At 35.7% G+C, this 17,957-nt stretch overlaps 3 protein-coding genes across 3 annotated transcripts in view; 1 reads left to right on the forward strand and 2 right to left on the reverse strand.

The window, feature by feature from the left end:
* The window catches only part of LOC105169682 (V-type proton ATPase subunit a3), a 10,525-nt gene extending 3,914 nt beyond the window's left edge, over positions 1–6,611 (reverse strand). The window contains exons 1-11 of the mRNA XM_011090157.2: positions 6,251–6,611; positions 4,597–4,641; positions 3,897–4,019; positions 3,707–3,814; positions 3,143–3,250; positions 2,883–3,056; positions 2,134–2,271; positions 1,476–1,583; positions 1,229–1,336; positions 922–1,070; positions 107–260 (exon numbers count right to left, since the gene is read on the reverse strand). Of these exons, the coding sequence (XP_011088459.1) occupies positions 107–260; positions 922–1,070; positions 1,229–1,336; positions 1,476–1,583; positions 2,134–2,271; positions 2,883–3,056; positions 3,143–3,250; positions 3,707–3,814; positions 3,897–4,019; positions 4,597–4,641; positions 6,251–6,397 (1,362 nt within the window). The 5' untranslated portion in view covers positions 6,398–6,611. The remainder of the gene's footprint in view (positions 1–106; positions 261–921; positions 1,071–1,228; positions 1,337–1,475; positions 1,584–2,133; positions 2,272–2,882; positions 3,057–3,142; positions 3,251–3,706; positions 3,815–3,896; positions 4,020–4,596; positions 4,642–6,250) is intronic.
* LOC105169910 (protein SHI RELATED SEQUENCE 1-like) lies at positions 9,041–10,775 on the forward strand. The gene is made up of 3 exons (XM_011090464.2): positions 9,041–9,233; positions 9,604–9,887; positions 10,404–10,775. Exons 2-3 carry the CDS (start codon positions 9,794–9,796, stop codon positions 10,757–10,759), a joined length of 450 nt encoding a protein of 149 aa, XP_011088766.2. The 5' UTR covers positions 9,041–9,233; positions 9,604–9,793; the 3' UTR covers positions 10,760–10,775.
* Positions 16,707–17,839, reverse strand: LOC105169683. Its single transcript, XM_011090158.2, has one exon. It carries the CDS (start codon positions 17,679–17,681, stop codon positions 17,109–17,111), a length of 573 nt encoding a protein of 190 aa, XP_011088460.1. The 5' UTR covers positions 17,682–17,839; the 3' UTR covers positions 16,707–17,108.

The raw sequence follows: 17,957 nt of genomic DNA on the forward strand, positions 1-17,957 counted from the left end.
CAATAGCAAAGTACAAGAAAACGGACGTAACAGATATACAAGTTACAGTTACTAATCAATTTAAAACACAAATGATTCCTATGCTAAACAGAGAACCATAAATTACCTGACTGGAGAGCTTCTTTTCTCTGATAATAAAATATAATGTAGCAAGTAGAAGGCATATCCCATGCCCCCAGTCTCCAAACATCACGGCGAAAAGAAATGGGAATGTGACAATAGTGAATACACCAGGGTTTGCTTCCTGATACTTGGCCACTCTGCCATGACAATTTAATGGCATAAAATACATATACATGGTACAAACTACAAGATATAAGAAAAACAACGAAGTTTATCAAACAGTGCATGATTTCATCAAAAGTATTGAAGTTGGAGATTGGACAGTTTTGAATTTTACATGCCTCAAAAGGATAGAATGGTTAATATCGAAGGCTAGTTGAATCAGAAATCAGACTGTTCTCAAGCTCACATTACATAGATTAGAGCTTTGAAATGCCCTTCAAGACTGCTATATGTTTCTAACATTCTCTCCACCTTTTTCTTCATCTCTCTACCCATCCAATCGCAAAGAAGTTCTCATTCTGTTCTTAGTCAAAAGGAGCATAGAGGGAGGGCAAAGGGAAGGTGCCGAGACCAATCATCCATGGTTATATTCCCCCTTTAAAAATATAAAAAGATGCATCCTGTTATCTGTGTTTTACAGTACGTTTGGCATGTCAGTCAACCTTAAATGGTCAAGTGCAAGAACCAAGAACGAGTAGATTACTGAAGTGAATAACAGGGCAAAAGTTCCTATAGTTATTCAAACAGAACTTTCACTAACCGTTGACACGATTACTTGCTCAGTGACAAGTTAATCCTTTCAAAGTATACAATAGCAGTTATAACTTCATCTAATTTATCTTGAGGAAAACTCACCCATAAGCATCCACAATCTCTTGAAAGGCTGAAGTGAATTTGTTTGTTCGAAAATAGGTTGGCGGCATCTCACGTGTGTGCAAGACTTGGAAAATAGAATCAACCTGCGAATTTGAGTCAAGTGTTGCCCTATGCAGTGCATCCTGAATCTGCAGAAAGAAAAATTCTCCACGATGTAAAACTGTTCATGTTTTATGCAAGACCAAAGAATGTGAAACAATGCATCATTACCACTTGAAGCGATAGACATGCCACCAAACCAGAAAAAGAAAAGGGCTTCAGAAACCCATGGGTACGACATGATTACCTCTTTTGTTGCAAAAACAGGACTCCACCCTTCGGCCACAAGACATTTCTTGGTGACATCAATGCTCAGCATATTCAGAGTATGATAAATAGCTTTCTCCTTCCTCACCTTTATCAATCAATGAATGCACAAAAAAGCATTGACAAATAAATCAAAAGGAACATCAAGAAACATGCAAGTAACTTTGGATTTTGGTTAAAATAGTTGATCAATAAAAAGTACTAAGCTAAAATAGTGAGCAACCAACCAAGAGGTTCCACTGCTCGAATTGTTCTCCAATAGCTTGAAGTAAGTTTCCACGGTGAACAAGTCCTGCATCTATTGTAGTCTGTAGCTCTGATAGTCTGCCGGAGACCTGAAGTAGTAGAGAGGGTTTTCAACCAAATTCATATTCACTGGAAAATCCAATGTCTCAACTGAGACCAAAACGGAGAGAAAATAAAGATGCAGGATTCAAATTTAACATAAAGCAAAACTTAATTAAATGTGAGGAAAAGTTGATAGGTGAAGTATAGATGAAAACCAACAATTTCGGAATAAGAAGCTGAATGAAACTCCCTGAACTCACTACTCCCTTTATTAGTCAAACCACTAGACTTCGTTTATTCCAGTCTAGTGTTGTTCAGTTCTAAGCAGAGTACAGAATCCAAATTTCATCTTGAAATTATAAAGGCTATACTTCTTGACAATTGATACATGTAAACTCTAAACAAGAAAAAACAGAATCTTTAGGGCCTAATAAGAAATACCATATAGGCATGAAAAAACCTGGTCCAAGTGAGTAAGATCACGATATAAATAAAGGAAATCAAGCAGTACAACAAGTGCAACAATGCTGTGAAAAAGGAAATTAACATTTTGGGCTGCGAATTGGCTATGCCTAAACAATATAAGTGAATTCATACCTCAGTGATCATTTGAGATTGCTTGCTCAGGTCCTCAGTAAAAGCATAACGATTTGCTCCAAAAGCTTCACATATTTTGAGAATTTTGTTTTTAGCCCTTTCTCCAGAAAAGAAGACTACGAATACATTTTTTTCAACCTGTGTCATAAGAACCAAAATAAGTTCTTTATTGTGTCCTTATGATTCAAAACAAGTTAAATGTGACATCGAATGTCTCTGTACAGATGGGGATGAAGTATCAGGACATAGAAATTGCATCAACTTGCAGCATTACGTTCCCACTTATCTCACTATCAACCGATTGGATGAATATCATCCTTATTTTATAAATGATTCATCATTTCTATTGATCTAGAATGCATCTGCAGGTACAGATTAAAAGTAAAATCGGCTCAGATCATTTAACATTTAGCTATATAAGTGATTTTAGATATCTAATGGCATGAGCCTGTGGTGCAAGTACGGCACATTGCAAAAGTCTGTGAACAAACCGTTTTATAAGTAAACTCTTTAGCGGAGCAAGTTGAAGCATGGTGATCACCTACCATTTAGTAAATATTGATGCCAAGCCAGGACCAAAGAAAAGATATGCATACACCTTGCAAAACATGCTTTCAGGGTGCAATGTCATTATTAACTCTTTGAATGAGCACAATGATAATTGCGCACAGAATGCACCTTCGCAAATCATTCAAGCTTCAAGCTGCTGGTAACATGTAAAGTAAGAGTATATTGTCAGGGACACAAACCTTCTCTCCTGATACAGGATCAATGACGGGCTCATCCACTGTAGCCTGCTTCAGAAACACATTACCCCTGGTAGCTCGAAACAAAATCCTCTCAAATGCCATAGACTTGTCCCTGGGAACAAGTCCTGTAATAAATCCCAGTTTAACTTGCTTGGATGGATCAGCAAACGTTTCCTAGGAAACAACAAATAGTTCAGTTACTATAACAGATGGAAATCACCTGCTTCAAAAGGGTTAAATGTAACTACAAATACTTGTACCTGCTCAGACAATAAGGGAGTTTCCAAGGACTCCCCACCTTGGTTTGATGCATACTCCCTGTGGTGGGCCTCAGCACTGCTCAGGGCAGAGTTAAAAAATTCGCCAGCCTAAGACAGTACATAGCATTCATGTTAGCATGTCGCAAATAAAGACCAGAAGTATAGAAAACTATGATGCATGTTCTCTTAAGGGAAAAAAAGAAACAAAGACTAGAAGTATAGAAAAACTAAGTGCTAAACAACAGAACATGGAACAAGTTCCTTGACTCTGATTATGCAGATGCAGCAAAGACTTCATAACGCAAATATGTTGGTGTTCTATCTACTTTAACTAGTGTTCTTGTCAAGAGAGTTGATAAGTTATTACTCCAGTGCTTTGAATAACATACATTTTGAGTTTTTGGATGGAAAATTTGTTTGGAAGGCTTTTAGGCTCTTCACAACCATAGCACGATGTATGTTTCATATTCTTTCATGCTTACCCTTGATGTCTCCTCAACGATTTGCAGCCAAAGTAGAATGTATTGCAAAGATATGAGCATTGGAAACCGAAAAAGCCTATACCTTTTGAAGCACAAGCTTGTACTCTGCTAGTTCATTGTAGGAGCGCTGTAACTTCTCACCATTTGCATTTATCTCAACTAGCTCTGCTTCAAGGTCTCCAAGTTTAACCTTTAATGAGATGAAACCACGGTTAAGCACATCCAACAAATACCAAAACTTCGGTAGTTATAAATAGCTAAAGATAAGATACCTCAAGGTCATCTAAACTGGTAATAGCTTGGGTGGCAGATCTTGCTGTAGGCGTCAACCCTACCTTTGACATTTGGTCCCGGAAGAATCTCAATTTACGTGCCATTTCTCCACATCTTTTGATCTTCAAAAGAGACAAACAATGAACAATCTCACAACTTCTCTATCAGAATAATAAACTTTGACATTGCAGAAAGGACAAATCTAACATCTATGGGTAATAAGTCTCATATTAAAAAACAGCAGTAACATCCCAGTATATACATGGCAGTAGCCAAGATGGAATAGCATATTGTTATTGTATGTCAGAACTCAGAGTAATGGTTTTCTAATTGTTCCCAGAAGGGATGTGGTTCAGGTTAAGCAATACCACCATCCTTAATAAGCTAGTCACAACCTAGGTCTTCGGGTGTTATGATATTAACCTAAACCTTAATGTTATCATCCAAAACACTTATATTTTATAGAATTAATAGTGATCTTAATCTAATCAACAAGAAAATGGATACAGTTCCTAGAATTCCACTTCCTATTTATTTCTAATTGAATGCATCCAAATGATTCGTAAATGTAGCATATCAAAGAAACTCCCTGCATAATTGCTTACTATAATGTAATAGTGCCAGTACCTGCCTCCAACCTCACAATTTGATCAAAGGGAATCAGGTCAGAACAAAAGGAAACTACTTGAGATTATTTACCTGAATAGCATATGTTCTCTGGAAGGGGCTTTTTTCTGCATTCAGCTGAGAGGAGAAAGAAATACAACAGATCATTTCATAAAGAAAAGCTGAAGAAGCTCATAAAAGCAGAAGGTAAAAATGTAATTGTTATAGAAATTGAGAATGGAAGCAGCTCCTAAATCAACAAGGTCAATCGCAAGATCAAGTAACCCACACCACTTGCTCACATAATGTATAATATGTGTGATCTAACTATTTGCATACTTATGCAGTGGAAAAGGTAAGCAGATAGTTTCTCCCCTTTCCCTATTTATCTGCTTTTCCAATAGCTTCATCTTCTGAATTTTTTAAGGAGATGGTTGAAACCATGGGTTCTCAACAGTGCATTACCTGTCTTTCAAGCACAACATTATTTCCTTCCAGACATCTGAGATATTTACCGAGTATATCTCCAACTTAAGGTGAAGGGACAGCATTTTAGTAAATTATTAAGCTTTAAACCCCATACGGCATCTGACCATGCACAATGTAGAACTTTCTTTATCACCTTTTACCAGCAAACTACGGAATTTTGTGTGCCCAAACTTCAGATTGAGCATACAACTCCATTAATCAACTACTAATCCTTCAACTATTATTCATTATGATTCAGATTAAAAGTCTCACAAACAAGACATTCCGCTGAAATCCCTTGCTTAAGACCATTGCAGTTCCTTCTCTATCCTAATCACAGGGCCAATTACTTTACAGCCGGTAGCATCGAAATTATTAAGACTTAAATAGCAAGCAGCTGTGTATTTTAGGGATACCATAGCTGATAATTTGTTTTGGGAAGTTCAAAAGAAGTTCATAGTAGTTTCCTTATTGCTTTAGTGGAAAGGAAGATGGTAGTTTTACGTCGGAATAGTAGTTCTAAGCTTAATGGTATGAATCCGGATCGTGGTAAGTTTACATTCCAGACCAACAGTGGTCCTAAGATTAATAGTTTTAGTCACAGAGCATGTTGCAATGTCAGCAATTCTAGCTTGAATATATTGTCAACAAACAGCATTAACAACTGAACCAACAAATATAATAATTAAAAACATCCCTCTAAGAAAAAATCAAGGTTGCCGTATCCATGAGTACATACGGAAGTCTCCACTTACTGAAGCACACGCAAAGGTATGCATCAGTCAACTAAAGCTGTACCTAGAACTTTAACTAAGTAAACAGATATTGAAACCAAATTAATCACTGGAATCATTACAGCAACATCTTAGTAGATCTTCATCTCTTCATCTACCTACAACATCCTCCTGATTTTACGAATAAGCTGCTGAGTCAAATCCTGCTACTTACGGTACATACTTCAAAACTGTAAGTCCAAACAAGCAACACGTAGTTTAATTACTCAAGCACGCATGAAGGCTAATCATCGCCAGCAACTCGACAGCAACCCTATCTAGAGCACATTAAAGAAAAAATAGGCAATTATGTCTGATTATATCCATCTCTTCAACATTAATGCAGTAAATCATCCCCAATCACTAGATTCACAGTGCCGTGATATTAGTCAACGGTAAAAATCGAACAAAAAAACCCTAGCCACAACGCAAAACCAGAAAACATCGCGAGTAAATCAATTCAAACGACACAAAAATAGGAAAAAGAAAATGTAAAAGTTACGAACGTCTTTGAATTGGATAAGGCCGAGGTCACCGATGTAAGACACGGCGAGATGGGCGGACTCGACGGGGATGATGAGTTGGAGCAGTTGCATCGGCTCCGACCGCATCAGATCCATTGGCGGACAGCATCCCCTCCCCCGCTCCCCCATATTCCACTGTCAGATTGATTCACCTCGTTCTCCTACTCTCTTCGTATCTACTGCCTATAAGAAAGAACACTCTCCAATTTTCTGCGCATGTGAAATTATGAATTGAATAGTAGTAATACAGTAATAGTAATAATAGATCAATCAGAACATCACTGTCAGGGGAAGAGCTGGCTGGCTGATATTATTTTCTTTTTCTTTTTTTTCTTTGTCTTTGTGAGGGTCACGCCTCGCCTCGTGCGTGTTTATTTGTTTACCGCCTGTTAGTTGAGCGCATTAGTCACGTTCTTCAAAACTTCAACTCTTATTCCCATCCACTGAGGTTTTTGTTTTAACGGTAGTTTAAATTCGTGGGTTCGAATTTTATAATTGTGGCTGTATAATATTTATCTTTAGTTTCGAATTAATGATAAAGTTGACGTACGGCTATTCACTTACATTTAATTAGAAAATATATTAAGATTTATATTTTTGTTACTTGAATCTTTTCGATTCAATTTTAATATGATCCAAATTCAAATATGTATAGATTCATGATAATCATCCCATCATTAAAAAATCTTAGATATTTGTTATTCAAATACGTCAATAATAACTTTTGTTATTTCAATATTTTTTACTATTTAAATTATTTATCATTCTAAATTAGGCATTAAACGACTATGACAAGTCATTTTCATATTCTTACCTATTCTTTCCTTGTAGGTTTTTCTATAGGTAGGGATCTCAAACGTCTTCATCCCATTTGGGAAGTATATATATTTTATTGTGTGGTGTGAATACAATTTAAAATTAAGTTACACACATCATATTTTATAAATATTTGATGTTTAATTTTGTTCTTGTAAATTATTATATATATGATTCGACATTTGAAAAAGCAGTGAAGGTTGATTGACAATTTGGTGTTGGAGAACGTATCCAACGTCGATTGATAATTTGCTGTCAATGCTGTTATGGTGGCAGGTGGAGAGGCAGAATTAATTATCAAGATGTAAATGAAACAAAGGGCCTGCGTTACTGTGGCTAATGACTACAGGCCTAATATTACTGAGTGTTAGGGCTCTAGTGCATCTCATGCTCTCGACATATGAATCCAATTTCGAAATGGGTTTTGTTTGTTTGCCATTAATGTATTTTTCCCCAACTAAATCGATGGCTAACCAAATGTTGTCTCAATGGTGCAACGGAGATCCTGTCATCTTTTTTTTATACTAATACAAAAAGTAGAGATATTTTTTTATTCACAAATGGTAGTATTATATTAACTTTTATTTGTGTAGATGATATCTTCAAATTGTTTATTTATCTTATAAAAATATCATGTATTAGTTTTTATTTTATTATTTATAATAAATTTTAAAGTATAAAAAAATGTTGTAAAAGGAGAAGATTGTAACAAGATAGAAATTCTAATTTTGAAGAAGGAAGAATTTCATTCATGGAAGTCACCTCCATTACATACAAGAAATCAGGTGGGAGTTGAATTAAACTGTTGCTAACAACTTTCTGACTAATCTATAACTACTGAAAATGATAAAACTTGTTTACAACTAATAAAGGTGCTCACGTAAAAATACAACTTATGTACAATACAAAAGGCGCATAAGTGACAGAGCGTGGAAACAGAGAGTCGTCTCTTCTTGCTGGTTATGTGTTCTCAAGTACGCAGGTGCAGATGGTTGAGCTTCTTCAAGTTGCTACTTGTAACAAAGATACCCACTTTCCATCAAGAAAACCCAAAATAAACAAACAGTGCAAAAGGGGCGATGTTGAACCCAAACCTGTCTTTGAATCTGCTGTTGTGTTTGCTTGGAAAAAGTATCGAAACATAGATGAAATTTGGGATTAATATTCGATTTTATGTCTTTTTTTAATTAGAAGTCGAATATAATTACGATAAATTTTGACAAAGCTCATTTTAGTTTACTATATTTCTCATTTAGAAAGGGGTCTAAACTTTGAGTAGCAAGGCCCATTAAAACAAAACAAGTTAGGCCTAGCAAGGCCCAAGGCAAACTTGACTTGGAGTCCAATTTGGTGTGCAGTGAATTATTTGCGAAATTAAACATACTTTCTAAACTTGAAAAAGAAATAAATAAATACAAGTAAAAATGGGAATTATATTAAATTGTGGCAGAGTTAGGTGATTGGAGGTTGTAGAGGTCAATATCAATGATATGTGTGTGCGAGTTTTAGGGCGGGGAAGTAAGTACTTTTACTGAGGGGTGGGTCGGTCAATTGGGTGACGTGAAATGTGTCAGTCTGATGACTAAAGGTGGGAGGGGGGGGTTTGATGGATGCACCATACAATCGGGAAATTCCCTTCCTTCATTATTTCCGCATAATTAATAATGCACGAATCAATATACTATTATTTGCTTCATCAACTCTCAACTGTTTGCTAAGGTTGTTTGATTGAAAGCAAACAGTGGCTGCACTTAAGACGTTTACACCATGTGTCGCCACCTCCATCTTCCAGGCTTCCACTCCCGCCGTGATTTTCACCCTGACCTGTTGAATAATTGATCATCCTAGACAAATATTTTATTTTTGAATATGCAGAGTTGTGAGTTGGGGGTTCAATTTGCATTTACTGTTTGGCCCATGTATGTATGTATGTATGTATGTATTGAAGAGTAAAAAAGATGGAAATCTAACACACACTGTAGAGGTAGTGCGTATGGACGACAGAATTAAGAAGATCCTTTTCAGAAATATAACTCCAAATACTTGTAGTACTTTGCAAAGCCCAAAAAGGCAGCATAGTACACTTGAGCAGTGAGCCATGATATGAACTCACCAAGAAGAAGAGCAAGAAGAAGAACAACAAGAAAAGGTGTATAAGAAAGTTGCATCTTATATTAAATTCACTATCCAGAAAAAAAAAAACAAAACAAAACAGAAGAGAAGAGAAGAAAACCCTTTATATTTATTTGCTCTTTTTCTCTTTTTCTGCGCTGATCATCATCATATCTCATCAGAGTGAAGTCCCTTTCCTTTCTTCCTTTCTATTGATCGATGGAGAAAGAGCCCATTTCTTGAAATATTGAATCTATATATATAGATCAAAAGAATATGAACTAGCTAAAATCGTGTTTGTGTAGTTGAAAGAGTAAGAGGGATCGATCCCATATATATATATATATATATTGTTGTTCTTGTTTTTGAGTTTTTTTTTTTTTTTTTGTTTTTTGAATGATGAGAAGTGAAGAGATTGGAGGGATAAACAGTAGTTCGTCATCAAGCAGCAGGTGTCAAGACTGTGGAAATCAAGCCAAGAGAGACTGTGAACACTTGAGGTGCAGAACCTGCTGCAAGAGCCGAGGGTTTGAGTGTCAAACCCACGTTAAAAGCACTTGGGTCCCGGTTTCCCGGCGGCGTCCCAGGCAGCATATAATGCACCAGCACCACCAGATTTCAGACACTGTGGAGGACCAGCACCATGGATCAAACCCTAAAAGATTCAGAGAGCAGAATCCAGCACTATTAGGTACCACTACACATATGTAGATATATATATATATATATATGCATCTCTCTCTCTCTCTCTCTCTCTTCTCTTCTCTTCACACAGTGCACTAGATTTAGCAGATCCACTGAGGGAACACACACAAACACGCACTACGCGGTGTAATCATTGTTTTTTTATTTTCAAGTTTCTCTCAGATCATGTGTTGTATTGATCAAGAAAGCAAGCTGTGAGTGTAGCACAGTAGGAAACCCCACAAACCCTAGCAACAGCTTCATGTAATTAATATGCTATATATAGTATATGCTAGGCCATGGTGGAATACAGTAATACACATAGAAAAAGCCAAAAATCAAATTTTCTTGATGATGTTTATAAACTCATATCTTGTGTGATTTGTTAGAACATCATACTTAAACTCAGATTTTGGTGTATATATATACATATAAAAATATTGGTTAGCTAGATATGTTTTCCAAATGCTTGGACTCTTGTCATGTTCCTTTTTTGTTTGTTTTTTCTTCACAAATTAATTAGGGTTAGAGGAAGGGGATTTTCCAGGTGAAGTGAGCTTTCCGGCAGTGTTCCGATGCGTTCGAGTGAGTTCAATGGACAATGTGGTGGATCAGTATGCGTATCAGACATCGGTGAGCATCGGAGGTCACGTATTTACAGGCATTTTATACGACCAGGGGCCTGAGGCGGATGGGACCGGGAATTATGTGACTGGAGGGAGCTCTAGTTCTGCTGGTATTGGCTTATTTGAGCAGACTCACTTTGTCAATAGTACTACTGCTACTGCAACTGGTACAACCTCCTCTCCATATCCTAGCCCTTTTTGTGCTTTTACCGCTACTAGTTCACAGTTCTTTCATCAGTACCCCAAATCTTGAAACATAATGTTTGGTATCAAGTAGAGAAAAATTTGTAACCAGAAACATCTCTATTCAAATGTCAATAATCAGTAGATTTGATCAACTTGACAATTCCCCACTTCCATCCAATATCTACTTATATATATTGATCATCACTAGTCTCTGCGGTTCATGCATATCCTCCATTCCTTTGATAATTAGTATACCTGACACACTTAAATAATTAAAGCTACTGAAGTTGAAGAAAAAGAAAAGCCAAATTTTTTTAATGGAAGTCTGCCTAACTAAAATGTTCTTTTCTGATTCCAATCAAGAATTCTTTGTTCTTGTCTCTATTAATTAAACTAATGGTTGTGAGTGAGTATGCATGCATTTCCTCTTGTTACTGTTTTTTTTATAATATTGTTCTTGCGGGTGATTTTAAGAATATTTGTGTTTAAAGTTAGTTTATCAACTTCCAACCTGCTCTTTTCCACATTAGATCAACTTTGATTGATCACAACTACTCACACAAAAATTTTAGTTCGGATCGGGTTCGATCAAATTTGAATCTATTATATGTTAAGTGCAATACACTTGTCGTGTAATTATTGGTGCACAATGTAGAAAAAGTAACTAATCACATAACAAGTATGATATACTTGTCCCATAATTAATTTGACTCGATCAAACCTAATTTGAATAAAAAAATTTCTATAAATTATATAATAAATATATTATACTTACAGTAATTTCGTATTATACTTATCACATGATGACCATTAGAAACACACACATGCATAAAACCTCAGGCTAGTCTTTGCATTGCTACTTTGTGCGTGGTTGACTGTATACATATATAATGTACCCTCTGACATATACAATCTAGGGTATGTGGATGTGATGATGCCTAGAGATTGCCCTAGACTAGGAAAAACTCATTATGATTAACTCATGAATGATTTTTACCATGAAACTAGCTTATTAATAGATGAAAAATTCTTACTCAAATCAAATTTGATCGAATCAACTCAATCACATAATAAGTGTGATATAGTTGTTATGTGATTGGTTACTTTTCATAAAATGTATACGAATCACACAACAAGTATATTATATTTATCATATAATTAATTTAAATCTGGTCAAACCCGGTCTAGATTACTGGATATACGTAGCTAGCTATAGTATGATATATATATATATATACACACATATATATAATAGAGCTTCTGTTTGAAACATTAATTAATTAATTAATTAAGGTGTGTGATAGTGAAGACATTAAACATATAAGTAAAGTTTGTTGGACCCTTAAAACATATGCTTTTTTAGTTACTAAGTGGCGAAAAGATTAAATTGGTGGGCATCTTCTAATTCTTTTGATGACAGTGACCTTAAGCAAGCAGAAAAGCACATAGTAACTCTAATTTTTAATTAATCTTTTTTCATGCTAAATATTTAAAGACACATTCACACTAACCAAAGGAAAAACAATGATTCCAGACCCCCACCCCCTACCCCAAACCTAAACAACATAACAGATATATATATATATATATATATGTATATAGATGTGATTGTGCATATATAGTTAGATTCTATTGATGAGTATAATTGTAGATGCAATTAGAATCAAGAAAAATAAAGAAGAAAGAGTGCATTCAAACTCATACATACCCTACTTGTAGTTAATTAATATTGTAGCAGCAGCATTGCTTTCCGATTTTAGTCAAATTTATAAACTCCCTTTTATGGAAGGAACACCAAATTGAAATAACTTTAGATGGAAAGGGATCCAAGAATTTGATTTTGTATGTTTTTGCAAAAGTGAGTTTGCATTAATATATATATATATATATATATATACCAAGTGTGTGTGTGTGTGTTTTTGTGGCTTTAATTTAATTTGTGCATCATGGAGAAGAGATAGTGATCATGTCTTTTTTTTTTTTTTAATTTTGAGTATATAGTATGATTGGAATTATTACTTTAACTTGTACTAACTATAAAATTTGCATCTGGAAAAAACCTTAGTGGGACCAGCAAGTGTGGCATGCTCATGACCTTTTTCAAAAGGGCTTAATATTCTTACAATTATTAATTATATATATATGACTACCCCTGCACCTTTCACCTTATATCTATTATTAATCAATTCATATTCTCATCTTTTCAAGTTATTGAGAGACGTTGGCATCAGCATCATCATCATCATCATCATCTATATATATATATATATATATATGTTTATATAGCTACTATGCATGTTGTTGGATAAAGAATAAGTACCCCTCTTGTACGGATTTCATTTGTGCATGTCTATACATATATATATATATAATTTGCTTCCACTCACAGTTGATTTCCAAGGTACATACTTGGAATTATACTGATGATCGATATATACCTGTATCTGTATGCCAACATCACTTTATATTTATATATATATATGCATGTTAAATTTCCTTGAAACTTTTAATTGATCAGAAATAATTAAATTAATTAGAAGAGTTGAAATTCAGGTGTTATATGTGTAGTTTTGCAGTACGTGGTTGTTGGTTTTTGACGACTATTTATATCCACTAATTATATATGTCGTTTGTTCAGATACGTGTAAATTAATATTAGTTCAGTGGGGTTTTCTGATCTTAAATTAATATTAGTTTAAAATAAGAATTAATGATTTAATTTTTTTATTAAGAATTATATAAATAAATTCTTCAAAGAATTTATCATTAAGGATTCAAAATTCAAATGCAATAATCTTAGTAAAGCTATGTGTCATAAATTGTGTGTGTGTGTGTGAGAGAGAGAGAGAGAGAGAGAGAGAGAGAGAGGGGTAAGTGTGTTGTGTGTGTATGTGGTTGGTAATTAACTTGATTCACACAGAGTGTCAAACGCGTACATGAGTTTACTTGAAAATCATGATCAATCTGCGGGAATGATTGTCTTTTAGGAATAGAAAAGGCAGTACAGTTTGTGGAAGGATGCATGCTTTGTTGTTGATCAGATTCATCATAACCCCTTCACCGCCCTTTTCACTTCACAAACCACTACCCACGTATGTACGTACTAAGTTTCTTACAGCAACGCACGTACGGATGATCTGTAGCCTGCACACACACACACACACACAGAGACAGAAAGGGCGGGGACCAGTGGGGCGAAATTTTTAGGTTAACGTAATGTGGATATATTAATTACTGGGTAGCTACATTAATGTTTGATTTGGACAAGAAAATTCCAAACTTTGTCTAAACGAGACCATCACCGCATCCATCTTCCTTCATATGTACAAACCCCTCTTTTGAGTTTGAGGGCAATCAAATAAATTTAAGTTTACGTCAAAAGAGACGCACAACCATCTACCTGCTTTTTCCCTTTCATATATATCATACCATATACAGTTATGGCCTAATTCATGAACTTAATATGATGTCATTAATAAGTAATTTCTCACCCTAAAAAGAAAATTTACCATCAGCTATGAACTGAAATTATGATAAATAATCATGATTAAAATGCAAAAACTTAAATTATTTATCATGAAAGCTACTTTTGTTATTGTTTAGCCATCGCAGATGTTTTGCCGCAACAAATGTTTCAACCGCACTTGCATAAATTACAGCTAATGTTCGTTATGTGACCTTGATCAATAACTATTTAAAATGCAGTTATTTATTTTTAACAATGATTGTTAAACATATGATTAAATGTTAAGTTAAAAGATTATCGACATTGAATTAATTCTTTTTAAAAGAATTATGATGAGGCATGATTTAAATATTTTCAAGAGTCGCATACAGTATATTTAAATTACCATAGAAATACAAAATTATAGTAACTCATAATTTAATAAATATTCGTATTTATCCTAATGAGGTTACCGCCCACCCGCCCCACTGCTAATTTATTCATATTCGTATGCATAGGATAGGATAAGATGGAAGGAACGAACTAGAAAGAGAGAAACAAGTTGATAACCGTAGTAATAATTTTAGTAATTTGATATGTCTAGAAATACTCACCGTATTCAGCGATGAATTAAATAAAACCCTTCTCACTTATTAGTTTAACTATATCTTGAAAAACCAGTGCCATAGTCTAGCTAGGTGGACTCATCAAATCAATTCAAACTAACATTCTAATAAAAATAATTTTCATGTATTTACATTTTTATCTTTTTATTTTAGAAAATAAAAAAGACCTTAAGTTGCATTTCGATACAAGGATTTAAATTTGAAAAAAAAAAAAAAAAGAGTTGATCAAAAGATTTGCTCAATATTTCAAAAAATATCGTTAAATAAAGAGTTAAAGAATTAGAAATTATTTGTAATATTATATTATTATGCATACAGATATAAAATTTTGTTAGGGAGATTTGAAATCCTTGCTTTGAAATCAATCTATCTAAAACACGATGTAACAGTTCACATCCATAACATTTCTGGAAAATATTAGGCCCCTACTATATGAACCCTATTGTCGGTCACACTCACACCCCTATTGTCAAACAGGTCCATAACAGAGTAGGGAGCCCATCCACAAAAGTCTACAAGTCGTTTGACACCATGAGTTCGTCTCACCAGTACTCGAGAGATTCTAAACAAAGATGCCTCAAGTCAGCCAAGAAAGAATACAGTAAACTTCTAATAACTTTGTAAATTTTTATTCTATAGCTGATGCAGAGCAGAGCAGTGAGTCCTAATAATAGAGGATGATGGTCCACCCAAGAATTTCATACGAGCAATTCACACGGGAATGCACCTTGGCGGATAGAGTGAGACGATGGTCATACGACTCGATTCTGCACAGATTATACAAACAACACAAAGAAACCAACTGAAATCGGAGATCAATATAAGAAAAACGATAACGTGTGGGACATGGTCTTCCAATGAAGTTTCAGCTAATTCAGAACTCATCACTCGATGAACACACAACTCAAATACTGAATCATTTTAAGTCCACCTCTCATCATGCCAAATCGCCCTCCCACTGGATTAATTGCTTTGTAAGTCTTGAACGCCATCAGCATTGTATGAAACTGGAAGAAAAAAATTTAGCAGTCATATAGCACGAAAGAATATAGTATGAATTGGGGCGGTGGAATGTAAAACTTGCTTTGCAGTGAGTGCTTCAATAAACAGATGATCTGCCCTTGACAACATTCAGCAAGTATGCCCACAGCTAGTCATAGTTTCTCCTTCCCTCGGTTAAAATGACCTCAGTTAATCACCACATATTCATAGGCCTAAATGGGTAATGATTAGCTCAAACTTCACATCCATTGTGCCACCTCATATAAAATCTGCTTAACAATATCCAGAGACCGAAGCATGTGGCGAGAGAAATATGAAGCTTAGTTTCTTATATTGTCATCTCCATCCCCCAAAAATTCTCATTTTTGTATAGAGCTCTCCATGTTTTACTCCAACTTAAATATTGTCACTCCAGCAATCTTATAGTAACAAACTAAACTCATGGAAACAGCTGCTCAAAATCACAACTAAACAAAATGTTCCGGGAATGGAACAAACAATCGGTTTCAATTGCAAGTTTGGATAGCAAGAAGGATAGAAAGTAATTGAACTTATTGGACTTGCCAGCCTGCTCACGAACAAAGCAAAAAATCCCAGCATCGAAAGAAGGGCAGATGAAAATTGGAAAGAGCATTCCAGTGCTTCAAATTCACAATGCAGAAACCGGTTGCAAGTTCCCCTTCAACACCCAAAGCAATTAACATAACAAACAGCAAAATCAACCAAACACCTCTACACAATGAAAAACGTAAAGATTTTTGAATGTAGAATTGCATTGGCTCAAACAGCCATCCGACTATTCAGATAACTAAGATAACAAACCCGATAAAATTAGTTATATAGTAGCAAAGCAAAGATCCCAAACATAAGTGCCAGCACACAGCAAACTCCGAAGTCAATAATTAAAGAAACAACACAGTCGAAAAAACAACTACAAACAGTTCAACTGGTCAAGATCATAGAACTTGAAATTGCATCACGTTAGATCAAATATCTGTTCACAACCAAGCATGCGGATAATCAACTAATATGATACCTACATACACTTTACAAGTGGAGACTTATGTATTAGAAACTGCATAAGATAAGCCATCCATATTTACATCCACCAAATCAGATAACTAACTGAATGTTCATGACATCAGTTACACAGAAGCAATAAACCAAGAAGCCCCAAATTAGACTAACCCCACTAACTGAATGTTCATAACATCAGTCACACAGAAGCAATAAGCCAAGAAGCCCCAAATTAGACCAACCCCAATCCAGTCTTCTGGCATACAGAACCCCACTTCCCCCACAGAGCACCAACCATCATCATCCAATTTTAACATATTACACCATCAGATGAAGGAGTGCTGCACGCCAAATCCATGCTTCCCGTACAAGCATCCAGGCCTGTTATGGTAATAGGGCAGCCTCTTCGATTTGTTAGGTTTTGGTCCGCCCCTCTTCCCCATCTTCCTTATCCTCTGCTTCCCAAACCTGTCCTTCAGTTTCCACGGCACCAACTCATCATCAACATCATCATGATATACATCACGCACATCATCATCGCCACCATCATCATCATCAGACCCATCTCTACCTTCATGGTACACATGATTACTTGTCATCTCAACAGGTAAAGTCATCGGGGGTGAGACTGACAGACTCTGAATAGACATGATAACGTCAGGACTCCCGAAATCACGGGGCTCCCCTGCGTCTTCATCTTCTCCTTGTACCGGCTTAGACTCCGGCTCTTCTTCGGTGGCATCATCTCCCTCGCTGATGACGTCGTCGCCGTCGAAGGAGTAGATGTCTTCGTCGTCTGAGAGAGAGGCGTTGACGAACTCCCACGTGGACAGATCGTCGTCACCGGATCCGCTGCTGTTGGCCATTGGTGGTGTGGTTTTCCTCAAGATTCTCAACATTTTTTGGAATTTTCTTTCGGTTTCTCTCTGCGCCTCCCTCGATTTCGGGTTTCTTGCTTGAAATGAAATGTGTTGGTAGGAAAGGGAGGACTCGTGTTGATAAAAGAAAGAGATGAAAAATGGGGAGTTAGAGATTCACGTGCCATTCATTGGCCACATGCGTACGCGTGAAATTCTATTGGTTAATTTTGCGTGGCAGAGGGGGGATGGGATGAGTATCGTGTAGCACAACCCTCTTTATTCCTTTTTTCTTTCCCTTTAATAATAGTAATTTAG

The sequence above is a fragment of the Sesamum indicum genome, linkage group LG8, assembly GCF_000512975.1.
Source record: "Sesamum indicum cultivar Zhongzhi No. 13 linkage group LG8, S_indicum_v1.0, whole genome shotgun sequence".
Lineage (NCBI taxonomy): Eukaryota > Viridiplantae > Streptophyta > Magnoliopsida > Lamiales > Pedaliaceae > Sesamum > Sesamum indicum.